At 47.4% G+C, this 27,778-nt stretch overlaps 1 protein-coding gene across 1 annotated transcript; it reads right to left on the bottom strand.

Annotated features, from left to right (window-relative positions):
* Positions 1 to 44: 44 nt before the first annotated feature.
* On the bottom strand, positions 45 to 27,170 carry LOC141465105 (uncharacterized). Its single transcript, XM_074148324.1, has 16 exons — positions 26,832 to 27,170; positions 26,026 to 26,065; positions 22,276 to 22,360; positions 21,059 to 21,165; positions 19,980 to 20,038; positions 18,794 to 18,904; positions 16,160 to 16,290; positions 15,268 to 15,392; positions 13,225 to 13,330; positions 11,551 to 11,749; positions 9,847 to 9,873; positions 8,231 to 8,288; positions 7,630 to 7,685; positions 6,183 to 6,381; positions 4,167 to 4,325; positions 45 to 1,397 (listed from the first exon to the last, which is right to left on the bottom strand). The coding sequence occupies exons 1-16, from the start codon at positions 26,923 to 26,925 to the stop codon at positions 1,265 to 1,267; spliced, it is 1,689 nt and encodes a 562-aa protein (XP_074004425.1). The 5' UTR covers positions 26,926 to 27,170; the 3' UTR covers positions 45 to 1,264.
* Positions 27,171 to 27,778: the final 608 nt, after the last annotated feature.

The raw sequence follows: 27,778 nt of genomic DNA, 5'->3' as shown, positions 1-27,778 counted from the left end.
CGTGACAGACTTGCAAGATTACAATATAAAAACAAACCCCGTGTAACATTTCAGAACCATATGATTTTAGGGCAAAGATTTAAGACAGTTTTAAATAACAAGTCAAAGTAGTGGAAGATAATTAAAAATGAGATGCTTGTGGATGCGTGGACTCACGCAAACAGAAGTGCAGTATCTGAAGTATTAGACATACCAAAACCCCTCAAAATGATTTCCCCTGTTCTTCCCACCCGGAAACATCTCTGTTGCCGCTCTCCCCAACTGACACTAAGTCCAAACAAACTCTGGAATTTGACTGAATTTATTGTGAGCTCTAAGGGGAAGGAATGCATTGCACAGGAGTGTTGGTGATAACCAAGTAGAAATAAGCCAACCCCATGAGGGCAAACTGCTAGATGGGACTTCACGGTCTCTACTGGGCTGGATTATTCAGCTCAACTCTTAGTAAAAAAAAAAATAATAAAATAGTTAAGTCAAAACTAATTCAAGAGAAACTCACGCTCTTACTATGGGTCTTCCACTGATTTCCCACTTACAGGTGTAATATACAACGGAACTATTTTTGTGATGGATAAAAAAAAAGCTACGTTTGAAGTCTTTGCACACCCTGCGGCTCCCCAAAGCCCTCAGACCAAAGCAGGATCTCGTGACCCACCAGGAAAAGCCGTTCCTCCTCACGTGCTGCCCGCCTGGCCACCGAGAAATCAGAAGATATTTCTTGTAGCTATAAAGAAATTTTATTTGGGGCTGAGACTTTTCACTACTAGAAGCCAGGCTCTAAGCTGGCTCTCAGGATCTAAACCACACTTTTCTTTGGACAATAAATTTCAAGTCACACTTACTGTCCTATTTCTCAAAAAAAGGAATGATGATGACAAAAAAAATAGACAAAAACTATTACCTAAATGCGTTAGTTTCAGCTGAAGCCATCTTCCATCAGAAACCATAGGATCTGATACAACAAAGTTCTCCCTAGGGATGTTTATGAGTAGCTCAGTGCTGTGGATACTAGTACTGCTGTAGTTTGTCTCGTATCAAAAAAAAAAAACAAACCCAAAAAAAAGAAGTTTAACTGCATGTGCAGCCTCAGCTCTCAAACCACTGCCACACGCTTCGCTGCTCTCCCAGAGTCAGCCTCTCTTCCCTTGGAAAAAATAAAAATAAAAATAAAAAAATCCCCAACCCCCACCCCCCTCCAACCAAAACATCACCAATGGCCACGCTGGCTCAAAAGGAGCGAGTTCCTCCTGAGGGCTGATGGAGGTTACTCCTTGGCATCCTGCTCCTCTCCCTCCGGGGCACCGTCCTCGCTGGCCTCCTTCTCCTCTTTGCTTCGCTTGTTCTTTTTGTGCTTGTGACGCCGGTGGCTCTCCCCCTCCTCGCTCTCGTGCTGTTTGCTGCGGGGGGGGGAATAAAGGGGGAGAAAACAGTTCCATCAGAGCCTGCATCAGCACGGCGCTGCCACAGGAGAGACCCACACGCGGTGACTCCACGGCATGTGTGGGGACAGAGCGCTTTGATCTAGAGTAAACAGGAGACAGATCAGACGTGCTGCGGGCATCCCGGTGCCATCGAAAGGCTTCCTCCTGTTTATTTGGGCCGATCTGATATCGCGCGTGGCTGAGCCAAGGGCAGGTTACGCAAACCGCTGGAGGTGGCTGCATCAGCACAGGGCCCGGGCAGAGAGCACACCGGACAGACTGCTGGAAAAATGGGGTTTGGATAGTCCTTATAGACAACATCTCTGTGTCCTTTCCCACTCCTAAGGGAGCTCTAACAACTTTGACACATCTCAAAAGCTTTGACGTGAAGCACCGAGGCTGCTGAAAGAAGGAAGAGTCCTAAACCTGAGAGGTGTCTGAAACTTCTCTGGACACCTTGGGGAAAGCCCTGGACCAGAGGCAAGAAAGGAATCGGTGTAGCTTGAGAAACGTGGGTTTCCTAACGGGAGGCAGATCCTGTTTCTACTTCTGCTTACTCATAAATGACCTGGCACTTCACCGGCTTTGTGCTTTAGAACTCCTCCATCTCCTCACCCAGAATGGTTTTCCAGAAGCAGCTGGACTGATGTGGACGTTTAGACAGGATTTCTGCGACGCGGGAGAAATCCCAGAGAAGTAGCTCTGATGAGGTTGTGGACGCCCCCGAGCCCTGCACCACTGACCCTGACACAACCCCCACACCCCGAGATCCGCCTCTGTCTCCCATCAGGGAGAGCGGGAAGGCAGGAGCTCTGGTTTTCCTCACTCTGGCTCTTGGCCCCAACCCAGGAGGGGATTTTCTGCTGCTCCTCAAACGTGGAATTATTTCTCCTCACAGGCTGAAACCCAAGTGAGCTCCCTAGAGCTGACAGTGCCTTGAAAGGTGGCAGAATTAAAACACAGCACAGAGTACAGGAAAAAGCAGATTAAAGTGATCACAGGAGGAGGTACAGTTACACAGCAGAGACACTCAGCCCCACGAGTGGGGACAGAGTCAGGTGTAGAGACAAATTCTTCCCACAGCTGGAATACCAGTTTAGCAGCAGAGACACCTAACTGGCCGAACCACTGAAGCCCTGGCTGAAAAGCTCCTGGCTTCGAGTCATTTTCTGACTTGTATAATAAATGGTTTCATAGTCATTAAAAGGAAGAAAAAAAAAAAAAAAAAAAAAAGGCTGTTGCCTCTCCTCAGCACTTCTTCAGCCACCTTGTGGACACCAACGTGGCAGTGGTTTCTGCTTGAACAACGCACTGTCCTTTAATATTTAAACGAGCGTCAGTGACTTCCTTCAGACTGGTCAATTTGCAGTGAACTGGAAACTACAACGAAACCCTTTCATCTTCCTGCAAGTGCCTTCAACAGGCTCAAACCGCCTCCAGCGGGGACTCCCATATGCACTCGGAGTGGCCTTAACCAAAAAGTGTTCCTCCACGTGCTTTAGCTGCCGAACGCTTCCCATCCTACTGCTTTGAGCAAGACAGAGAGCGTTGGTGCGTGGTTTCAGGAGCAGAGAAGTGACCTCGCTCCCACCTCGTGCAGGACCCAGTTTGTAAATGGAGCTCCCCAGCAGAGCCTGACACTGCTTTGGCGAGTTCCATCCCGTTCATGCAGTTGAGTATCTGACACTAGATTTCAGTTCTGAGTAGAGGAAGCTGAGAAATAACCCTTAAAGCTATTGGCTTGTTAGTCTGGTATAAGCTTTGTTTTACATTCAATTTTCACTGTGGTCTTTCTTCCCATCACTTCGGTTCCATCCTTTCAGCAATCGGTCCTTTCCTGACAACTTATTCGTCTCCTAAGGAAAGGATGAGAGCAGCCTTTTGCCTCCAGTCACCGTGTAGGAGTTTTTCTGATACCAATTTCAAAATAAGGGCAATTACCTACAGAGCTGACATGAATTTCATCTAAAAGAAGTAAGTTGAAGCACCAAAGAATAAAAGAGCAAGTCTGCTCAAGTCATTACCAGGCTGTAAACTGGCACAAACTGGCACAGCAACCGAGCAGCGCCTCAGAGCAGAGACCAGACCAGACTTTGCTAGAAGAATGCTCTCACAGGAAGATCAGCTGTAGCAAATACACCTTCTCCAGAAAAGCTGGGATTTTAGGACATCCTGCTCTGCTCCGAAAGCGTTCGACCTGTGTCCAGACTGTCACCAACCTCGCTATGAGGAGCGCTGGGCACAGAGCTCTGATCATGCAGCGCTCAGCCTCCTGCTCCAGGAGGGAATTTCAGATGACAGGCTGGAAAAAGATCTTCTCTTCTGCTCAGAACACAGAATCCTGAAAGCTGGTGCTTCCGTTACGGTGTTCCATTTCCCTTTGTGTGTACTCTCTGAGCAGTGGGAGCTCTGCTGTTGAGGTGACATTTAGCACAGGTCACCCTCTCCTTTGGCAGTCAGTGCCGCAGTTTCGCTGGCAATGATTCGACGTCCTGCCAGCTCCTGCCTCACCGAGAGCTTACAGACACCGAGACTCCTCTCCCTATCGCAGACAGTTCTGCCTCCTGCCTGAGTACATGCCCAAGAGCACTTTCTCTGCCTGTGTGTCACATCTCAGGACATCAGCAGGTCACAGGAAGCCAGAATGACCCAGGGCGACAGTTCACTCTGAGAACACCAACCTTCTTGTCTGCAGCGAAGGTGTGTTCCCATCAACAGCCCAGATCAACCCCGCAGAGCCCTTACCGTCTTGAGGACTTATGCTTGCTGCTCTCCTCCTTGTCTCTGTGCCTGCGCTCTCGGTGACGATCCTCTCGCTCCCTGCTGCGATCTCGACTCCGGCGGTAGTCACGCTCGAAGTCGTAGCTGCGCTCTCGGCTGTAGTAGCGGTATCGTTCATCATCACTGAAGAAGAGAAAGGAGAAGTGAGGCAGAGAAACACACCGCTCGTGGACCTGAAAAGTCAGGAGCCATCTTTACGGGAGTGTACAATCCCATCCTCACCAACAAAATCTGCCACCTCTTACTCTACCAGCAGGCTGAGGTGTTTGCGATGCTCCTAAAAAAAACTGTGACAATAAGATGACGATGCTGCTTATTGAACCCAAGCTGCAGCCCAATCCCAGTCTCTAACCACAGTGAAAGAGCTTTCTCCATTTGCTTATCACACCGCTCACAAGCCCAGGCAGTTGAATACCGTGGCTTTCTCCTGCCCTCTCAAGGCAAAGGGGTTACAAAATTTGTTCTCCGGATTTGCCAAGGGAGGACCTCAGCAGCAGGCATGTGGCCAACGTCTCGGGGATTCCTTCTGGAATACGTCCGAGATATCCAGCTACAGTGTTCAAAACCAACAGAAACACGCTCCGCTCCTCTCATCATTCTGCCTCCCCTGGTGCTGGATTTTACCTCACAACACTATTGTCTCAAATAACCTGTAATTCTTCTGTGAGAGTTTGACTAAGGGACTATTTTCTTCCCCATGAGTTCAAAAACTCCAATTGTGAGGACGGCTGACATGGTCTTTCTGCCCACACCTTGCTATCTGCTCAAGGCATGATGTAGCCCAAATTCAGATACATCCCACGCTCTCCCTTCCCTCTACATCTCACCTTATTCAACTTCAGAAAGCCAAAATCTAAAGGGTTAACAAATCCCACTGTGGGAAACAATACTCAGATTCTTGAGAGAAAGGAAGTTTGAAATATCGTCCCAACGCTCACGGAAGCAAGTCAGACAAATAAATGTCCAGTATCAAACATCTGGGAGGGCTCCAAAGGACTGCGCCGAGCCTGACTGCTCGCCCTGCTTTGGCACGCGTGATCGGAGAGGTCAGCACGCTCCAAAGCGCCCAGAAATGCCAACAATGCCCTCGGGAGCTGCTGATGGCAGGACTTGGCTGTGACATGAACCTGCTCAGGAAGTGCGGGAGTTCCAGCTCTTCAAACTGTAGCAAGTTTGTCTTCTGTTCTGTTCCTCCCCCTCTCAACCCAAGTTTGCAAAGAAAAAAATGGGGAGAGAAAAAAAAAAAAAAAGGATTAGGAAAGCGTTGCCCTGTTTGTTCACCCCCTGGGCCGGGAAGTTCCCCAGCAGGGAGCACCCCTCTGCCAGGAATGCGCATTCTGATCATGTTTTTAATGACTGTTGGTATTTCTGAGCCTGAAGCCTGTAAAACACTGACGCTGGCTGTGACACAACACAAAAGCGATGGGTTTAGAAGGACTCTTCGCAGCCAAGCCTCCACTTTAGCTCTCTAGACCAACGCTGGGAGGCTGGAAGCATCCTTTCCCACATGCTCCCAGCGTCGCTGCCACCTGAGATGACATCAGTTCCCACCGAGGTGGTTGTCTCCAGCACCGCTCGCAGAAACGCCTGGTTAAGGATCTACGTTTCCTGGCTGCTTCCTGGCGACCGGCACTCCTTGCCCTGAAAGTCTCCCCAGGAGAGCTGAGCAAAAGCACGGGTGGTTTGTCCTTTGATCTGACAGTTGCATTTAGATGACAAGAAGCAGCAGCTTCACACCGAGCTGTGAAATACCAAGTAAACAGAGAGGGGCTGTTTCATTTACCTGCCTCACATTACAGGTGGGAGAGCAAGTGTAACTGGTTCTGCTGGATTTAAACAAAAAACCAGGCACAGGAGATCAGTCAGTGACATCGGCTCCTTGTTTGTCCTCTAGTTATTGATCCAAAGTGTCTCTTCCCCAGACATTTCAGAAAATTAAACTGGTATAATCTATAATTTCGGCTGAAAACCAGCACTCACTTGTTGTATTCACTCGTGGTGGGGGTGCGGTCTCTGTCTCTCTCCCTTTCCCGTTCCCGTTCCCTCTCCCGCTCCCTCTCGCGCCTCGAGCCCGAGTATTCCCAATGGCTGCTGCTGGAACTGCTCGTGCCTTTGTCCACCGTCGTCACCCAGGGCGTGTGGGACGTGGAGATGGGTGGGTAGCTGATGAAACCCGAATCTGCAGAGAGAGAACAGAATCCTTGTTCACCTGAAGCATTCACAGCATCCTCTCTGCCCCTCCCTTTCCAAAGATCCCCTCTGGAGGCACAGCTGAATCCAAGGAGACAGCCGTGGCCCAGCTCCCTCCTGTCCTCACTCTCCCTTTTCACTTTCAGCAGTTTGCTAAGGACGTGTCAACACCTTTTCCGTGAGGAAGACACAAGTGAGATCAGACATTTACAGACATCGCTGCAAGATCTCCCCAGCCCCTTCCACTGCACATCACTGCACGGACTACGCTCTCCCCCAGCTCTTGCTCTCTTACAGGTCCCGCTCTATAGGATGCTCCATAAGGTCTCCACCGAGAAAAGTTCTAATCCATCGCTCCAGGACATCCCAGCTCAGAGGGCGCTGAAGGCACCTTTGATCTGAGCCAGCTGAGTTTAGTTAGCCCAGGGCTCTCGGCCACCTTACAAGGGTTCACTTCTCACCAGGTACCTTCTCGCCCAAGGTGGCAGCTGGGGAGGGCCAGGGACACCAGTTGTGAATGAAGGATCCACCTGAGGAGCCCAGAGCCACCAGCACTTTCCCCATCCCGATGCTGGCGTGCTGGGGCCTGCTCAGCTGGACCAGTGAGGCCACATCCCAAAACAGGACCAGCTGCTGAGAAGCTGCAGATACAACAGCACTCGAGGCTCCTGTTTCTCAGGACGGCCTCACACCACCCACTCCAACACCTCCTGCATGTCACCCGCTCAGCACAGCAAGGAGGTGCCACTGGTCACTAAGGAAATGGGAGAGGACACGGGCATTGCCAACAGGGAAGGAAACGTGCTGAGATTCTGGCACTGCCTCTTCCATTACAAAACCAAAAGAGACAGATGCCTGCAACACGTGCCCGTAGGCAAGGGAGATGATAAAGTGGGAGAGGAGGGCATTGAAGAGCTCAGGGAGATGCGAAGCTGATGGCTGTGCAAACAAGCCCAGGAAGGTGTTGCTGAGGCACGTGGGGAAGCTGCTCTGTTGCTGGGTACCTGCACCGAAAACCACGATCAACTACAAAACTGCATTCACCATTGCAGCAAACCGTCCAGCTTTCCAAACACTTCACGGTGTAGCCAAACTCAGTGTGTGTGTCCATGACTGGGACAGTTCGGGGCACAAGCGAGACCCTAAAGTTGATGTCCATCAGGTTAAGAAAAGCCTAACCTGCCAAACACCAGGGAACAGAGCTATAAGCAGTTTGGCTGTCATCTTCAGTGCTCACCTGCGGAGTTGTAGCCAAAGGGAGGAGGCTGCCTGTTATTGTAGCTGGCTGGCTGGCTTTGGAGAGAGAGAAAAGGATGCAAGTTACTAACACCAGTGACCCTTTGCAGCAATTTACCCAAATTTCTCTGAAGGTCCGTGGAACATCCTCATGGGAAACCCAGGGTTTCGGTGAATCCCTTTCACTTTGCATCACAAACTGTCAGGAACGCATCCAGGCGCGGCTGCTTCGCCACAGCTTCCGAAACTGCTGTAATCCAACTGCTTGCCCTGCTTTATCCTCCCTTCTGTACATCAGGCAGCTTCCTGGGAAATAACCCAGTGCTCATGAAGTACTGGGAGAATCTTTATGGAAAACGTGTGGAGTAACACAACGTGCTATCAACTACTCTGCACTAAACCTAAGCACACGCCTAGATTTTATTGACTCCCTCCTGTGTCATGACTCTGAGGAATGGAGGTAAACGCACAGAAGATTCCCTACGGACTCTGCTCTCACCCCCGACCCCAGACCAGACTGAGAATTACGAGCACTGATTTTCCACCTCTCCTCCTCCCGCCAGAGGAGCTGCACCCACAGCTCAGCCCAGGCGTGGTCTTACCCATCCAAGGTCGGAATGAGGAGAGCTGGTGGTGGTGCCAGAGGTGGCGGGAACAGTCCTAGACACAGAAACGAAAGTCATCACCAAGACCTCAGCCTGAGGAACAAGGCTTCATCGCTGTTTACAGTTAAAAGCTGTTAAAGCATCTTTTTATACTAAATAAGGCCCTTTTTGAGATGGAATAATTTTCCTTCAGGGCTGTATCTCCTACCAAAATTAAAACCCTACAGCTGTGTGACGGGAAGAAAAACAAAGGAAGAACTACCTTCTATTGTGGCTTATTCATCTTACACAGAAGACTCATTAAGGAGTAAACATTAACCCCTACAGTCCTGCGGAAGACAGAAAAGTCTGATTTTTGGGATGCAGACACACTGCAGCTATTTTTATTGCTCCGTTGATTAACACGAGTAGCTTTGTCTCTTACAAAGCACGTAACATAGAATTCACTTGGTTTTGGTTGTTTTTAAAGAAAGCCAATCTCTTAGCACATATATATTTAAAAATCCCGAGAAGACCCTGACGCAGAGAGAGCTGTCTGACAGGTCTGACACTTGAAAAATGGGCCCGATGTCAAACCCATAAAGAGTTATTATCCAAAATCACAAGGCAGTATCTTCAAGAAAGCAGAATTAAGCAGAAGTTTATGAAGGTCACTTCCAGAAGTGACATAAGCCTTGGAAGCCAAAGTCCTTAACCTTCACCAACCTGCGAGTGAGGAAGTGCTGATCGCTCCTAAGGGAACTTCCGAAACTTGTATCCGTAACTATAAGCAGCCGTTATTTCTACAGGCCAATCCAACAAGAACAGACTGACCACCCAACGGCCTGACTTCACATAAAAAGGTTCCTTTTCAAGCCAGTGGCACTCGAGCCAGCAAGGGGACAATTCATCAGCTCTTACTGTGAACGCCTCAAATGGGTGAGGAGAACCCCTCCTAGATGTTTCCTACTGCAAAAAAGGGGTAGCCCGAAGTCTCCAGCTCAGCTAGTGGAGATTTATTCTGCAAACAACTTGGGGAGACACGCCTCTCTCTTAGATGCTTTTTTCCCTCTCCTTTTCCTAAGATCTTCCAATAAGGTAGAAGAAAAAAAAGTTACAGCTGGAGGAAACTCAGTTTTATGGTAGCTCTGAATTAGTGGGTTCTTAACTTATGCACCAGATTGGTCGTTACATTTATTAGTATTCACCATCTCTGCTGCACACCAGGGAGCAAAGGCTTCTGATGGAAATGGTATTTGTTCTGCCCAGTCTCACATGCCAAATTCCTGTACAAAATACCAATTTGTCACTCAGATTTTTGCTGCGCAAGTGCCGTAACAAAAACTAAACCATTTCAAATTAACTAAGTGGCTTTTGCCATCTGAAGTTCTCCATTTCACTTTCTAGATTGGTCTTCGGAGACAAAACGAGAGTATTAAGAAGCCCTAGGGATTATTATTTAGGTCCAGGATACAAGATAAGCAGCTACAGTTTAATGCTGCATTGGAGTTTATTAGCCTTAAATTAACTGTGCTCTAAAATGGGTCTTGGTGTCACTTTCTCTCGTTACTTAATCCAAGTGCTCAGATGGGGCCATCTGTGTGTTCAGGATCTAAGAGCAAGTTGCCACCTACCTGGAATAGGACCGGGTGGTGGCAGACCTGGGGAAATAAAGCAAAACAAGTGAGGTCAACAGGTAAAGCACGTCATCTCTGTTCCTCAAGCTACACCTAAAAGCACACTTTTGAATAATTTTCACATATTTGAGCAAACGGACCAGCAGAAACATTGGTGCTATTGCACAGTAACTAGCCTACAGACTTTATCATTTTCTCAAATGATAATCTCTTTACCTTTATATTATAATTTTAAACATTCCTGCTCTCTTACACTGGAGAATTCCTTTTTCAAGCGTCAACACACAAACAATTGATTTGGCCTTTAGAACAACTGAAGGAGCTGGAGATGAGAACCTGCTGCAGACGCCAGCGAGTCCTTTGGCCGGTTTGTTGTTGGCTGGGGTTTTTTTAAACTTTTTGCCCAGAGCGTGGCCTTCATTTCAACCTCGATGCACTATTTAAGCCAGAAGCAACAGGGGCACAGACATGACTCACGCTGGATCAGAAGATGCGCAAACTTAGAGGGAACTGAAGACAGAAAAATGTATCGTGCCATGGCCTGTATGTCTGTGAACTTGCACTGAAAAGGGTCAACCGAAAAAAGACCCTGTGCCCCCTGGAAAATGCTGCATAAATACAAATATTTGGCTTTTTCAGTTACAAGGTTCTTTGTCCTCTCCACCAGTTTGCCCCATTTTGGCCAGTGCTCAGGAAGGTTACTACTGGCCTCCATCTTGCAGATGCATTAAGAAACTTGGTGGCAACCAAGTTAAGACACGCACAGAAGAGACAGTGAAACTTTTCTGTATTGTGGTTCTCAAGACAAAAAATAATTAGAAATTTGAGCTCCGCTCTCTCAATAGGTTTCAGGACTCAAGTCTGTAACTAGAGAGGCAAAGGACAGGACTTATCTTGAGAGTGTCTTCTCAAGTGCCAAGTGCTCTCAGCACAATACAAACCCATCTGGTTATTGATAAGAGCACACAAACTGCCAATGCTGAGGGCTGACTACACCCGATGGTCAGAAACCCACGGTAGAGACCTCATTTGTATTATTTATATTTTGCTTTTAAAATGAAGCACTGCTCTCTTGTCTGCGCTGGACACTAGACTCTCCTAGGAGCAGTAAGAATCGTCCTGCGGTGGCAGCTGGCACAATAAAATTCACAGAAACAAACAGAGGAAGATACAAATCGGTATTTCAAGGCATAAACCAACCAAGAACCGACCTGGATTAGGAAGAAAGTTGTTTGTTAGAGCTGCCGTTGCAGAACTGCCAATTCCAGCATCACCCTTGAAACATTTGGAATCATTCACAGCCTGACAGGCCCCTGAACTAAAGAGCCCCCTGATCCCACACAGGACAGCGATTCCCGCGTTCTCAGCTTCCTCCGCTGATAAGCAGGAACCCATTTCTTTACATTTATCAATAAAGCAAACGGATTGGTAGCACCCAAAGGCTCTCTCACGGAAACAAAGCCTGGAGGGTTTTTTTTCCCCCAAGGAACAGCTGCCATTTTTTAAGTATTCAAAGGCAAATATCACCCAGGCTGATGGAGACACCGACCAAAGACTGGCCAGGCCTAAGGACCCGTTGCCCGATTGCTCGACTGTCCCGTAACATTTAACAATTAAAACTCTGGTTTGCTCCAAGCCTGGGACACCCTAAGATCAGATCTGCAGCCTCAGATCACCACATATTGCCGTGTGAACACATACCTGGAGGATGCAGGGGAGGTGGAACAGAAGTAACTGGTGGAGGAGGGTGGAGGAAGTGTGGTGGAGGTGGCCCAGCGAGCGGGGGAGGCGGCGGGCCTGCTGGTGGTGCAAACGGCTGTTGTTGAGGTGGCTGTTGGGGCTGTGATGGCTGCTGGGGCTGCTGGGGGGGTTGTGGCTTACTTCCGTGGTCTCCAAGGACCTTAGAAGGCAGAGGAACGAGAAGAGAGCATTTTAATCTCCTTGCTCCTGCAGGCAGGACCTCACTGTGCTGGCATAAAGGGAGCACATCACCCAAAAAAGGCAGCACTACGATACCTGGAGAGACCAGGCTACGCTGTAGCCAGGGGATAACATCTTTTGGGGAGGAAGGAAGGTTGATCAAAGCACTCATAGAATAGTTTGGGTTGGAAGGGACCTTTAAAGGTCACCTAGTCCAACTTCCCATCTTCAACAAGATCAATATGCTTAGCAAGGTATCTCCTCTCATGCAGAAGAGCAGCGAGACTAGATTCTGGCTGTGTACACAACTGGGCAAGACAGCTGACATTTCAGTCTGATGAACACCTTTTGTCCACGGGAACTGCCATATTTGGGGGTGACACAGTACTGCTTCCTTTTTTTTAACCCAATTTATCTTTCCTCAGGGCAGCGAGAGGCCAAATTCTGCTCTAGATTGTGCCCAGGTAGGTGAAAGGAAGAGCGGATTCCCATCTGCCTGACAAGAGCAGGTCAGGTACCCGCTGGCGCTGAAGGAATGATCAATGTGCAGAGATACCAGGATGACCTGGAAATACAGGTATCAATGCTTGTAAGCGGGAGGAACAGCCACCGTTTCCCAGCAAATTCTTTCTCTTAGGACAATTCTTTTTTTGGGCCACTGTTGGCAAAATTTAGAAAACCGAAAAAAATAAACAGACAAAGAAAACACATGTGAAAACAAAACCAGAAATTGCATCTATTCAAGGGAAAGGTTCCACATTTGGGGTTTTTTTGTGAGTTAGGAGTTGTTGGGAGGAGGAAGGTTGTTAAGAGAGAGTTCTCGGCAGATGGTCCTCAAACCTTACACGTAGCACCTTCCTACCTAGAGGCCAACCAGAACATCATGGCCATACACTGAACACGCAAGATCAGAACTGAGCCCAGTTTTAGAACCCAAGCTGTTATTTCTTTTAAGTGACAAGATCCAGTAACACAGGCCCACCCTAAGCCTGAAGCGTGGGCTGCATCTAATGATGCTTAGACTAAACGTTACTTCCAAGTAAAGAGAAACACAAGCCCCAGATAAAAGTCCTCCACTGCAGAACTGGAGATTCCCACCCGACAGAGGAGGGGAAGGGAATAATCCATTTAAGAGCCTCCCTGCTACGCATCGCAAGGAATACTTTGGGAGAGCTGAGGAGAAAAGGAACTTGGGCCTTATCATTCAGCTGGGAAGGCCAGTCTTCAAAGAACAAGCCCTACATCCTAGCAAGATAAAGCTTTTAAGAGGAAAAATCAATTCCCTGCAGAAAGGAACGACCCATGCATCCACCTCGACAGGGGCTGACAAACTACCTACTGCTTTGCAGACAGAAACAGGGACACGAGAGGTCAGGAACACACAGGCATTTGCTCAGGGTTCACTAGAAGCGCAATAAAAACGAGAAATTAATAAAGACTACACAAAACATTCACCTGAATTGGGTTTTCCTCAGAGGCGTGCTTATCACGACGTCTTCCTTCTACTCTCCTGATTGTGCCTGCCTGGCCACCGATCACATCAATTGTCCCACCCAGCTTCCTGGTACAAAGCAGATGCATCTTTTTAGGCTCAAAGACATTAGAAGGAGCAGTTTTCCCCACTATTAGACAGATTTCTCTCGTACATTCTTTTCCACCGGGGAAAAATCTCTAGAGGCAGCGCTCAAGTTGGACAAGAGGTGAATGAGAAGGCCTTTTTTTGCTTTTGAGCAATTTGAGCTTTGCATCCAGGGGCGAGTTAGGTCTCTCTGAACACCCAGAAACACAACCCAAAGAATGACCCCATACAAGCGTAATAACACGGATTACACACTCTGATCCTTTACTCACTCTCCAGATCTCAATAATCATTCCCAGATCAGGCTTGGAGAAAACGGAGAATGTTTATCAAGAGAAGCCTTTCATGTTACCAGCTCAGAGTTTTTCCTGCTTTTTGTCCAATCTTCCAGGTGTTCCTCATACCACTGAAGTTAATTATAAATTGGATTCTCAGACACTTTCTAGTCCACCTCCCTGGGGTCTACTCTGTTTCTATTGAAGCCAAAAGTTTTGCTGCTGCCCTCGATGAAATCAAGGCTAAATCTTTGGAAAAAAAAACCAAACAAACCCATTCCTGTAGCCAAGAAACAGTGCTGTCTATGCACCAGTGGAAGCCAGTCACAGAACCTACAATTTTCCATGTTTTTATCTCCATACCCAGGTCACTCTTAGGGGAAGAACATTTTTATAGGACCTCATCGTAAGGTCACAAGTAAAGGTTTGTGAGAGAGAGAAGCACCCGCAGCTGAGGTTTAAGAATCTCTCCTCCTATATTCATGCAACGATTGATTTGTATAAATATGGCCTCAGACATGTTTTCCTGCAGTTAGGGCAAAAAATGTCAGCACTTTTCCGAGTTGGACTGTAGAATTTTCTATCTCAGACTGAAATTTAGACAAAGCGGATATAAAAATGCTGGCTAGTTGGCGAGATAAAGTTTTCTCACTGAAACCTGCTCACAACTCATTGCCAAGCCCGTGGTTTGAACGCTGCTGCCGTTACGAAGATACTTGTTCTGGTCCTAACGTAAAGCTCTGCTGCAGCAACACCAGCTTATCTGCAGTGGTGTAAATTTTCAAAAAATCTCATGAGATACAAATAACAGCTGGAAACGAACCTGCTTCATTTGCTGGCACTACAACAGGGAACAGCAAAGTGTTTAAATGCAAACAGACTAAGTCAAGCTTTAACGCTTATGCTTGAAGCATATAGCGGGATCTCTTCTCAAAGCGGAAAGTTGCAACGCGAGATTGATTTCTGCAAGGCAGGTGTGCAAATGATGTGATGTGAATAAAGCACCAGAAACACACAGATCCCAAAGCTCTGGCTCTTCTGGTTTCACAGAGCTTTGTTTTTCTGAAGCTTTTGATTAAAAAAAGCCATCAACCTCCTAAGGTCAAAGCGCTTTTCCCAGCAGAGGATGCCAATCAAAATGACTCAAGTGTTTTGCTTTGTCCAGCCTTGTGGATCCTCTCTCTCATTGGAGAAAATCACTAATTAGCACACATCAAGCGGCGTAGCATACAGCTTCAGAAACCAATAGCTCCTCTTATCAGCTGCCAAGCGTATAATCCACTTCAATTTAAAGAGGAAAAGACTAACATCGTGGGAGTAAGAAGCAGCCAAGTAAGCACAAGCAGCCAGCAACGTAACCCCTCAAAGTGGAGGTATTTGCCCTGTTTTTTCTACTCCCAGAGAAGCGTCCTTTCAGCTGGGAGAGCTTTCCCTCCCTGTACACCACCATCCTGAAGATACCACCAAGGAGAGGTAAATGGCAGCTGAAGACAACAGTTAATCAATGACCACAGTAGCTTCCTGTAAAGTCTAAAAGCTTCTTCTGCTTCAGGCTTGAGGGAACTCAGATGCGGCCCAGGTGGATCCCAGCTACCCCTGTGGAGACCATGGTGCACCCAGGTCTGTGTCTGCATCATCTCTTACCTATTGGGAGGAGGCCCAGCCTTCATGCGTCCTCCCACCAGAGCCAAGAAGTCTGTTTTGAATTCTGTTTTGATGATGTTGTTTTCCACTTCTTTTTCAGCGTTTCCTGTTCTTCCTTGCTGAACCTATGGAAGGTGATATATCACACACAGGGTTAGTGCCCTTGCTTTCAAGTGAATGTAGCATCAGAGGTTAACCCTCAGCAAAGGAAAAGAGCTCCTCCCTTTCCTCCTCCCTTGAGGAACAATCACAGGACTCCTGCAAACAACCAACCTATTCCTCAGGCAAGGTGGCAGACACTTGTGGAAACTAGCTGGCTATTCCAGCCTCAGCCTGCTGTCCACTGCCTCCCCTTAGAACTCCAAAAGTTTAATAACCTCTTATGCTTTTTCACATTTTCCTTAAGTCAAAACTGGAAATATTAATACCTGCTGTATTGACTCTCTGGGTGAAATTCTGATTTAACAGCTGTTGGCCACCTAATGGGCTTCTGGAAAGGTTGATAGCCAAAGAAGTCTCCAAACTTGTACAAGAGGCAGCCCAGACCCCCACGGACCCCCAGCTCCTCTCTACGCCTCTCACATCCACAGGACCTTCCAACCAGGCACCCCTAGAGCTGGGGAGCCTCCAAGCCAACCGGGAATTCACTCAAATCTGGCTACTGCAGTGGTTCAAACCTGGCAGGCAACCGGGACTGTTCGTTCCATAGAGAAAAGATTTTTAGCAGAGAGATTTAATCTTCAAAGATACATTTTTGTATTTCGTATCACCAAAAGGAACACAGAACAGTTAAGTATTAAGGTATCTTCTGCTCTTACGCTCTCGTCTCTGGGATTACAAAAACGAGTCCCAGTTTTATCATAGCCACATGCAGGAGTAACACGTCACCTACCGTGATCTTATTTTCAGTGCTGATGGGAGGCGCGGGATCCAGTCCAAGCTGAAGCCGTCGCTGCTTTTCACAATAAGCTTTCCATGTTTCTTCATTGAATCCGTAATTGAAATAATCAGAAAGATCAGCGCCTGGCAAAGGGAGCAGAAGTTAACACAGGGATTCTAGCAGACTCGCTTTCTCAAATTGTCCTTTATCTGCTTAAATAGTTAGGAAAATAAAAATCCTTTAAGAGAGCACAGCTTCCTCCCCGTTTCATTCTGTCAGAAGCCTCTGTGCCACAGTGGAGATGGCTGTAGATTTTTTCAGAATAGTTTTTCGCAATTTTCCAGATGAGTTGAGTGCTGGGGAGAGCACAGGAAAGAGGCTTCCAGCTACCACCACAAAAACGGGATGGTGGCACAGACCCTTTTTCTTGGTGGAGCCAAGCCAACACGTTCTGCTCCTGACCATCGTTGCCTTTGCTGCTTTGAGAAGAGATTCTGGGACTCGCCCATTTCGTGAAACAGGGCTACAATGGAAGTTTTTTATCAATACATCTCAGACTACACAAGAAATTACAGTTCAGTCATGATCCAAACTACAGCATTCCGAGATTGTTATCTCACTTTGGCACCTTTCACAGAAGACTGTCAATTCAGCATGAGCCCTTCTGAGTAAGAGAGGTGGCCACAAACCGCCTGCCAAGAAAACGTAGCTGCAGAGGGACAAGCTTAGCTACAACTAACTCTGTCAGGAAGCATCTTCCAGCCCTGCTGTGTCCCTCAAACACCCCCCTCGCAAGGGGGTTCCCAGACAGGCCAATTCTAAAAGAAGGAGCTGATCCAAGAGGGCTAAGCAAAACACTTTGACCACGCTGAGCTTGGATGTCTACAGTGAGGTTTAAGTTTATCTTCTGGGCAGGCAGCTCTTCCTGTTGTACCACCCAAATATGCAAATTTCCCCAACACAGACTCAGCAACACGACATTTACATATCTATTTTATCGGCCTATATTTCAGGCCTCTATCAGTTCCTCCACACCGTATTTCTTCTTCCTCTCACTCCTTAAAAGAGACACCAACTTGCTGAACGATTAGCTGTAAAGGACATACACCCGAAAGGCTTTTGAGTAACAAGCTACTTGCCAATTAGATAAACTTAGAAGCCACACCTCTGCAGACAGCTTCCCTCTATCCCTGCCTCAACACTGTTTTAAGGCTAATTGGCTTCATTTTGGTCCAGGGATGTCACCATGATGATTTCCATGTTTTATCTCTGATTTTCTCTTCGTTGTTTTCCTTCTAACTCACTCTCTTCCTAAGCCCCTCTTTCTCGCTTCACAATCAACGGGAAATCCCCCGCAGAAGAAAGGCCTTGATTTTTATTACATTCTATATTTCCATGTTTCTATTTCTATTGCTTTGGTGCTGGTGTGATACCACGACACATCAATGGAGCTGTGAGCACTCTTCTGTACTCCAATGCCCTTCATTTCGGGTGGGCAAGAGATACCAAAACCACATCAGACAGCTTATAAAAGCACTACGGACACAGCACAGCAATGTTTCTGAAAGATAAATAGAAGTACAGGGGCTCGCAGGGAGAAGAATTATTTCTGGGAAGAGGCAAGTGGATTTTTTTCCTTCAGTGAACATTTCGTCATGGCGTGTTTTATGAGTAGCACAGCAAAAATATGGATTTCTTTGGTTTCTTCATTTATTTTTCTATCAAATTCAGCTGAAAACCAGATGTCTATTTGTAGCATCCTGCAGCTGTCATGCAAGAGTTGCTTCCGAGTAGAAATCTCCCTAATGCTAACTAATTAGGAAGTCAAAAGAGACCATGTGCATATTAAAAACTGCTGCACAAAGTAGTATTTCTCTGGACAGTCCAGATAATATTGTCCAGAAAATTAAGTGGGGACTGTTCACTCACAGTGACGCACCTGGGGACAGAATCTAGTGAAGAATTAGGCAACGCAGCTTTTCTAAAACATAAATTCTAGCTTTTCTTGTCAGGGTAGACAGTGTTTTTCTTCCTTTTATTCAACGATTTGCAGGAGGAGAATTCAACACAAAAAGATGGCTTTCCTATCACGAGGTGCTCACGTGGTACTTCTCACCATCGCTGCCCTCTGCGAGGGGTACTTTCCTGCAGAAGCGCGGGCATCCCCAGGACCCCAAGGAGAAGGGTGCTCGGGGGCGACGCTGAGCGGAGCCGTGGGGAGACAGAATAAGGAAGCTGCCGCACGTGAAGAGGAGAGCACGCATCATCAACAGCCAAATCTTGATCCTTCTCAACGGGCTTAAAGCCCAAGAAACATTATTTGTATTAATATCAGCGCAGTATTTTCTGGAATTAGGAAATCAGTAAAATAGAACATAAAAGAAAAAAAAAAAAATAGTCGTTCGTTCCCTTCAGGGAAGTGAAATAGAGTAAATGCAACCCAATTTTAGGTAGAAGCAGGGTTTGATCAATCAGTAGAAGTCACTGATTGTCCAGACGGGCATCAGAGGCTGAGCAACACGCATTGTTCCGACTTCCCTGTTCCCTGGCAGCAATACATGGACAGAAATGACATGTGAAAATAAAAAAAAGAGAGACAACTAAAAGTGCAGAAAATATTTACCACAAGAAACTGTGAGGCCCCACCTGGTTTCCTCCACGGTTTGTCTTCAAATGAATCTAAATCCACTTCTATAACAGGCAATCCATTTATATTCCCTGCGGCATCTAAGTCAATACCTTTGGGCTGCAGCTTGGCTTTGGAGAGAGAGAGAAACCGTTACTACTTTTAAAGCAATGCCTTTAATCCACTAATTTGCTGAGCAAATTACTCCAGTCAAAACTAAAGCGCTCCTGTGAATTCCTTGCTGGCGTTACAGCGCGTAGGTAACCACAATCAAGTTTTTAATAAAAATGACTTCAGTTACTCTATAAATAAATAGCGAGAGTATTAAGCGCTTGCAGTTGAACAGCAGAGAAGCAATTTCAACCCAGATTGGCACTACAGACAAATGGAGTCAATTACTAGAGCATGCATGAAATTTACCCCAAATTAAAAAAAAAAAATAATTAATTCTTTTTCTCCCCAGGCAAAATATTTACTTTTCCCTCCCAAGACACACACATTTTCTCAGAACAAGAGACTTTTTCAGGATCAGTCTTAAGCGGGCCATGTACTAACTGGAGGCAGAAAAATCTGTCGGGTACAGAATCTTCAAGGGGAACTTGTTCTTATTTTCTCCATCAGAAGAGAAGTCATTTGCGTAAAGAAATTAATGGAAGGAAATATACGAAGCCCATGACAGGACAGTCTCGCATATGAGAAAGGAGAGAATCCCAGTCTCAATATACAGCATAAACTAAACTGAACGACGGGGAAGATTTCACCTGCAGGAATACCCATTGCTGATACTCAAGGCCGGAGTTTGTTTCTTTTAGTATCGTACACCACGAGTAGCTCCGGGCACTGACCACACAGGTAAAGTTCTTCTCCAGGCAATTTAGATGGTTTGGCTCCAGTGCAACAACACAGTTTAGAAACACTCTATTTATATTTTTTTATTTTATTTTAAAAGTAATAAGCAATGTATTTTTTTCTAGTTTAAATAGAATTATAATCGGTGACGAGTAATCAAATCATTCCATTGCACCCTGGGCCCCCAGACTGTCCTAGGAGCACTTCTCCTTAGGAAACACACTTACTATTCCTAGTTTAAATAAGATGTACTAATTTTATATCCTTCCAGAGACCAAGATTTGCAGCTGCTCCAGCTGCCAGTGTCACAGTAAGTGAAATCCTGCAAAAGGCGAAGGATAAAAAGAAGAGCAATACCTGAAGCAGACGCTCCATAGCCTCTACCCGTTTTTAAGTTTAGATTCATAGGAGTTCCCCTATATGGAAAAGAATCACTACATTGGTATTGGAACAAATCACTTCGGTTGAAGATTTTCATGCAAAATAGATTCAAGCCCTGACACCCTTCAGAAGATGCTTAGTTCCCTTGGGCCTCTCTAAGTCTCAACATCTTAAAAGTGAGATTTCATCTCTAACCCTACAGAAACGCAGCAAATGTACTTATCGGCCAACAACTCAACGCAAGAGGATTGTCTTGAACATGAAGGGAAAGGTTCTTTCCAAGAGCGGTTGTTACCGTTCTGCCCAGGGACGGACTCGGTATTTAAATGGAAGTGAACAACATGGAAATCAGAGCTGCACAGAGATCACAGGATGGGAAGGGAAAGGTAAAAGAAGCAAATTTGTCTGCAAATATCTAGCGAGCTGCTAAGGGACGGAGCATTGCTATTCCGAGTAATCCATCAGGCTGCAACCACCTCTCCAACAAGAGAAGGAAGTTATCCATGAAGTGGAAAAATTGGAATACGCTGCAAAGCACACGCAAGTAATTTCCTTACGAGGAAGGCTGCCAGCAGCAAGCAAAAACGCTGTCTTATTTTCTTATTCAATGCAAATTAGGTAGACTTTTAAGTCGGTGACATAATTTCCTGGTTCGCAAATCCAGCCTCACCATTTCTCAATCATGAAAAATCAGTCAGTTGGAAATTAGTTAATTCACTGCTTATGCAAATTCTCATCAATACAGATTTTTGGTTCTTGAAGTTTTCACAGATGATGAGTTAAATGTAACTTCCCACCTTTGACTGCCTGATGAAGCACAGTAATTATTTAGTTAATTTTCCAACAGCAGACCCATGAATTATCATTCCTATTTTATAGATGGATTCTCCAACAAGCAATTGCAGGACAGAGCTGCCCACCAGCTTCTAATCCCATCCCGGTTGTCCAGCCATTGCTTCCAGAAGACAGAGAGCTCTCATCACCACCTTCAATCCCAATTAAAGCGCTAGAGCTACCTCAGCTCAAAAACCGACACCATAATCAGCGACACATACATGTACGACGGAGCTCCCGTTTTGATGTTGCCGATAGTAACTTTCACGTCGTCATCATCGCTGTCGCTATCGCTGTCATCTTCATCATCTTCACCACTTGGAAGGGCCTAGCAACGATAAAAGCAGACGGGAGCTCATTAATACATAAAACTGATAAATTCCCTGGGACAGTAAGCCAAATCTTACAAAGCTCGTATGATGAAGGACTATTAGAAAGGATGATTCTGATATAAAGACAAAACTTTCTATGGCACAAAGGTGTCTCTGGAGGCAAAACCCATGGAAATAACCAGCCTTCAACATAAACGGACAGGGCCCACAAAGAAACTGCCCCGTCCTTTGCAGAAGTGACCCTACATGAGAATCAGGATAAGATTCCTGAAGGTGGGGAAGGTTTAGCTCGGTTCTAGGAATTTCATCATGTCCCACAGTTCCCCTCCTCTACTCCTTTTGCAAGAGCGAGGGCTTTTCTGACACATCTCCTTCACGGGCCCATGTGAAAGTGTGCAGTCACAAATAAAAATCACCAAAAATACAGTCACCATGCTTTACCTAAGAACCTTGGAGTTAATATTCTCTTACCACAACTTTTGTGGCAGGAAGGTGCAGCGGAGCTCGGCTTGGCTTATTTAACACAGTCCCCAATCACTTAACTTTACATAAGAACTTTACAGCTGCGGATTGGACCCCAGCGCAGCACCACTGCTGGGGTGGAAAAGCAAAGGACGTCTCCCAGGTACCCAGCAGTGCAGCTCTGGGTGCAGGAGCTGAATTAACACCTCACAAAAGGGCATGAGGAAGGTGTTCCTCACCCTCCCTCCTTTTCCACGGCACACGGGTTTGTCAGAACTCCGTGTGAGCCCTCCTGATGTACCCCAGAGGCAGAAAATAAACCCATCAAGATGACTCGAGGAAAAGGGGGTGGAGAAGGAAGTCTCCTCCTACGCCTTCAGCACTGAGCCGCTAGATTGCATTCTCCGAGGTCTGAGGCTGAATCAAAACTGATTCCCAGCACTTTGGGCTTTCTACCCCAGTATTTCCCATATTTTACTGACCCTCCAGAAGTCATACTAATTATTGAGCTGGAGGTAACGTCAGGTTCTGCTTTTTCTGCCAGATCACAGCATCAGAGGCATCTTTACACTTATATCTTTTTATCCATGAGTATCGAGAAGCACAAAAATAACTAGGTCTACCATCTGCAGAGGAACACGTACGTGTTGCGACATCTCTCGGTCTTCGTTGCTGACCGGCCGGTTCTCCTGAGGAGCATCTTGCAAAGGATGAGAAGATTCTGCATGTCTGGTAAACACGACAAATAAAAGAGAGGGGCCAAGCCCAATGGAGAGGTTAAGCTATAAACAGTTTTAAGCACTCATCCAGGTGACTTTCATATAATGGCTTTATTCAGGTACTGCATTTATTGTGCTGGCAGTGAGCTCAACTATACGACAAGAAGTTAATCATCCCTCCTTGGCTTTGCTTTTGTTGGAAAGAACGGGTTTAGTGCTTCCAAAGAACGCCCGGGAGACAGCGTGGCTGCAGCCAAACACCGCTCAGCAGCGAATACAGAAGTGGCAGCTCTAACAGCTCCCACCTTTGGCTCAGCACAGTCACAACCGACAGGAATGAGACCACAATAAGCAAAACTTCACCTTGTCCTTAAGGATGCTAATAATTATACCTACATTTAGTAAGCACTAAAGGCATCTGTCCCATAGAAATTAAGGAAGAAGTGATTTTAGTGTTTCTACAAAGAGTTTAAATTAATGAGTTGTTAAAATTCACAGAAGAAAAGACAGATAATTATCCACCCAATCTTCTCATTCATTTCAAATTAGTCCTAATGCAACAATGGTTAGGCTCAGAGTTACCTCCAATTAAAGAGGCTGTACATACATTAACATTGTTTATTACATTAGCCAAGCAAGAAAGTCAAATTGGAAGACACGTGCTAGAAAAGAGCATGCCAAGTGTTACAAAACTAAAATGCAAAGAGAGAGCATTTTTCTTTGATGTCGTAGGTAAGACCTAGTGGAATTTCAAAATAATTCTGGCTTTTCAACAGAGACAATTAGAACAGTCCAGGCAGCCCAATTCTCCACCAGTACTTTGTGGAAACGTTGCTATTAATTTAAAACCCCATGTTGGATAACGAACATCCAGAAGATTATCTTCAAAAGAAACACAGGTAACACCTAACAGAATCCAAACACTGGTCAGATTAAAGCCGTTCCAGAGGCAGCAGGAAAGGAGACATCAAACAAGGCAGCCAAAAGATCACACTAACGCAACTCAGAAGCTCAGCAGCTCCTGAGCTTAACAGAAGAACAAACAAGAACAATTTGAGCAGTGTCTGAAGCTCCCACATTAGAAAAGCCCCATACACAAAGAAATTCAACCATGAAGCCAAGGAAATGCAGGTTCCACTTTTCAAGTTCCTGAAGTGACAGCTGAAGACACTCCAATTTATAAGAAGTAGCAGGATGTCAAAAGGAAAATCAGCCTCTAAAAGTACTTCAAAGCTGCAGACATAGGCTGTGACCAAGGACCAGAAGATGTGCCACTGGAGAAAACCTCCCAGATGGCTCCAAAACTACGTGCATTTTGTTTGCCAAATCCACGCAACTCTCAACATTGACCTCAACCCCAGAATTTTCTCAAGAATCCAAGATGACTGAATTAAGAGTGACAAGTATTACCTTCAGCTTCAAGTCACATGAAGTAGCTGTGGGTGTGCATTAAAATTTATGAACCGGGAGTTCAAATAAACATTTGCTTCGTAACAGCCTTTCCCTACCCTGTTTGCTTCCCAGGAATGAACAATTCCAGGTCCGCAGCCATCATCCCCACGCAAAAAAAATGACGCAGCTATTGAATTTCCCCAGAATGGCAATAGAACCCTGTGCATCGTTGATTAAGAGCATCCTGCCCAGGCTGGGGGCATTTAATGCATCCTTTATGTTAAGGAATGTTAAGGGATACTGCGTCCCACACGACGCTGGTTTCTGCTTCGTGGGGAGAGACAAACACTGTGGACAAGGCAGCAGCGTATCCCCGGAACTGCAGGTGTCCACACCACAGCAAACAAAGAGTTATTTTTCTTAAAACACCCCACAGCTCCTCAGTCAGGAAGATTCTCGTTGTACAACAAAGAAGAGGAAAAAAAGCAAGAGGGAAAATTGAAAAAAAATAGGAAAAGGAGAGCGAGCATGAGCACCAATACTCTTCCTTCACGCATCTTGCGGTTACTTCAGACAGTTGCTGGAAATTCAGATTTTTAGTCCTGCTTGTAAAGTAAGGTCACATTCAGATGAAAGTGACAAGGAACAAAAGATTTATGCAAGTCAGAAGTAAATTTCACAGAATCGTAGAATGGTTAGAGTTGGAAGGGACCTTAAAGCCCATCCAGTGCCACCCCCTGCCCTGGGCAGGGACACCTCCCACCAGACCAGGTTGCTCAAAGCCCCATCCAGCCTGGCCTTGAACCCCTCCAGGGATGGGGCAAATTTCTGTCTAAGCTAAGTTGTTCCTTCTCACAAAGTTCGTTTGATGTTTTTAGGTAACAATTTATCAATTCTGCCTAAAACTTGGTTTTGAACAAGTTTTCGTATTCCCTGAGCACAGGACGCTTATTACAGAAGGAGAACAGTATCCGTAACAATCTCAGAAATTCCAGATACTGAATTCACAATGACCTGAAAGGACAATAAACCTCAAACTGAACTTTTGAAGGTGCTGAGCACACAGAAGCCCAATGAAGATCAAGTCTTCTAAAAAGCATGTTATATTTGAAAATGGCAAACAGATAACATTTCTGCTGAGAGTGCAAAACACACCGCTACAAATACAGGGGAGTTACGAGCAAGGACAGACACAGAAAGCAAACCTGGTCACTGAGTTGTCCCCAACGCTTCTGTCTGGAAGTCTCACCCAAACCACATACTTCACAGAGCTCATATAATCTGTTGATTTGATCCCATCAAGATTTTAACCCAGGCTCAAGGTTTTTAGCTCTTTCAGGCTAAAGCACAGGCCACAGTTTGACCAATGCCAGGCCAGCAAAAAGGCCAATCTTCAAGGCACCATTTTTCCCCAGGGAATTAAAGTGGGAAAAAAGATCTGATTTAAAACTAATCAGGGAGGGAGAAAAAAGGGTTTAAAAGTTAGTTTTGAGTCCTATCAGTTGACTGATCCAGTTCACTTTCCGAATCCATCAATGCTGTGCCAGCCCCAACGTGGCGGCTGGGGATGATCCCGTGGGATGGGAAAAGGCCAGGCTCCTGGTCCACCAGCTTTGGACCTGGCCCTCAGCTTTTGGAGACCAGCAGGTGGAGGGAGGTCATCCTCCCCCTCTGCTCTGCCCTGGGGAGGCCCCATCTGGAGCACCGGGACCAGTTCTGGGCTCCCCAGTTCAAGGACAGGGAACTGCTGGAGAGGGGACAGCAGAGGGCTACAAAGATGATGAGGGGCCTGAAACATCTCTCTTGCGAGGAGAGGCTGAGGGACTTGGGTCTTTTTAGTCTGGAGAAGAGAAGACTGAGGGGGGATCTGATCAACGCCTATAAATACTTAAAGGGTGGGTGTCAGGAGGATGGGGCCAGTCTGTTCTCAGTGGTGCCCAGGGATAGGACAAGAGGAAATGGGCACAAACTGGACCATAAGAAGTTCCATCTAAACATGAGGAGGAACTTCTTCACTTTGAGGGTGGCAGAGCCCTGGCAGAGGCTGCCCAGAGAGGTGGTGGAGTCTCCATCTCTGGAGACATTCAAACCCCCTGGACACGTTCCTGTGCAACCTGCTCTGGGTGGACCTGCTCTGGCAGGGGGTTGGACTAGATGATCTCCAGAGGTCCCTTCCAACCCCATAGCAATCTGTGATTCTGTAGAGCATTCCTGAAGCTGTGCTCAAGACAGCATGGTCTTGAGAATATATAGTTATAATGAATAAACAGTCTCTGGACTTACCCAGAGATTGGTCCATCTTCTTGCTTACCAGTGGTGTCATCTGCAAAAACAGTAATAATAAAAAGGGAAAGTTATTCAAGTGAAAGAAAAAAAAAAAGCTAAATTTAAGCTCAAAATGCCTCACAGCTACAGAAACACCTCGTAGCGCCAAGGCACTGTAACCCCAATGTTCTCAACAAAGCTCAACCAGAAATAGAGCAACTAAAAAAAAACAAACCCAAAACAAGCCAACAAACAAAACCTCTCTGGAGAAGTGAAGTCTCACCCCACTGACACCCAATAAAACTCAACACACATCCCAGGTCCCGCGGCAGGAAGAGTAAAGGCAAACGTCACGTCAGGACCTGAAATCAGCCGTGAAGGAAGGTCTTTATGTACGAGAAACAGAGAAGTACGTATTAGTATTCGGCTGGAAAGTCTACGAGGACAAAGAGGTTCAAGTAGAGCCCCCTGTGCTTTTTCCCAGACACCCCCCCCCCCAGTGCCCTGTCACCCCGGGGGTTCACCCGCACCCATCAGGTTCATAATACCAGGATAATTAGGAAACTGAAATTGTAACCAAGCGTCCCGTTAACCCCTTTGCCTCACGGTGTTGTGAGAAGGACAATAACCCACCCCACCCCCCCGCAAAAAGGCAGATAAAGCTCCGGCCCCCTCCCCATCGCCTCCCGCACCGGGCCGGGAGGGGACACCCCGCCGCCATCCCCTCAGGGGGGGCCGGGGGAGATGCCGGGGGAGCGGCCGGTTGCTTCGCCTTAACCCCCCCCCACCCCGCGGCCCGGGGCGAGGCCTGAGGCGGTACCTACCCCCGTAGAGCCAGTGCTCCTCATCCTCCTCCGCCTCCAGCGGCGCCGCGCCCGCCACGGCGCCGGCCGCCGGCGGCTCCAGCTCGGTGGCCATGGCCGCCGCGGGGCTGAGGGGCGCCCCGAGCTGCCCGCGCCCGCTGCAGCAGCAGGAGGAGGAGGAGGAGGAGGAAAAAGAGGAGGAGGAGAAGCGGCGGCGGCGGCCGCCGGGGCCCCGCTAGGCTCCCGCCGGGGCCTGAGGCGAGGCGCGCATCCGCTGCGGTCGGCGCGGGGCGGGGAGGTGGGCAGCCGCCGGGCCGGGGCTAACGCGCCGCCATTGCTCTTTCTTTGGCTGCGGCGGGCGGCGAGGGAGGCGCGGAGGAGGGCGAGACCCCCCCCGGCCTGGGCGCGGGGGCCGCCGCCGGGCCTTAGCGCCGCCCGCCCCCGCCGGTACAAAAGGCAGCGGGGCCTGGGCCGCCGCCGGCGCATGCGCGGGGCTGAGGGCGCATGCGCTGAGGGGAGCGGCGGCGGCCGAGGCGGGAAGGGCGGGAGCGCGGCCTCGGGCTCCCTCAGGGGATGAGGCGGGACGGAGGGCGGCTGCTGCGGTCGCTGCTCCGCCGCCCACACGAGCCGGTTTCCATCTCCCCGTCCCACTCCAGTCGTGTCCCGAGAGCCCGGCGGCCGGTGAACCGCGCTGGGTTCCAGCACGGCCAACGGCCAAGTCAGTAGATCTGTCCCCTTCACCTCACGGATCGCGCTGACGGGATCTGGTGCGACGCGCTGCTCCCACAGCCTCGAGCGAAGGCCACAGGTTTGGCTTAAAAACCACTTAAATAGAATCACTGAATGGTCCGGGTCGGAAGGGACCTTAAAGATCATCGAGTTCCACCCCCCCCCGCCATGCAGTGGTGCTGTCTGGCAAAGCGGACATCACTTTCCTAAAGTATCTAAGTTTTCTTCAACTTTCGCGC

This window comes from Numenius arquata, chromosome 5, assembly GCF_964106895.1.
Source record: "Numenius arquata chromosome 5, bNumArq3.hap1.1, whole genome shotgun sequence".
NCBI classification, from domain to species: Eukaryota; Metazoa; Chordata; class Aves; order Charadriiformes; family Scolopacidae; genus Numenius; species Numenius arquata.
The sequence above is the reverse complement of the archived record's forward strand: the minus strand, read 5'-3'. Positions and strand labels throughout refer to the sequence as shown.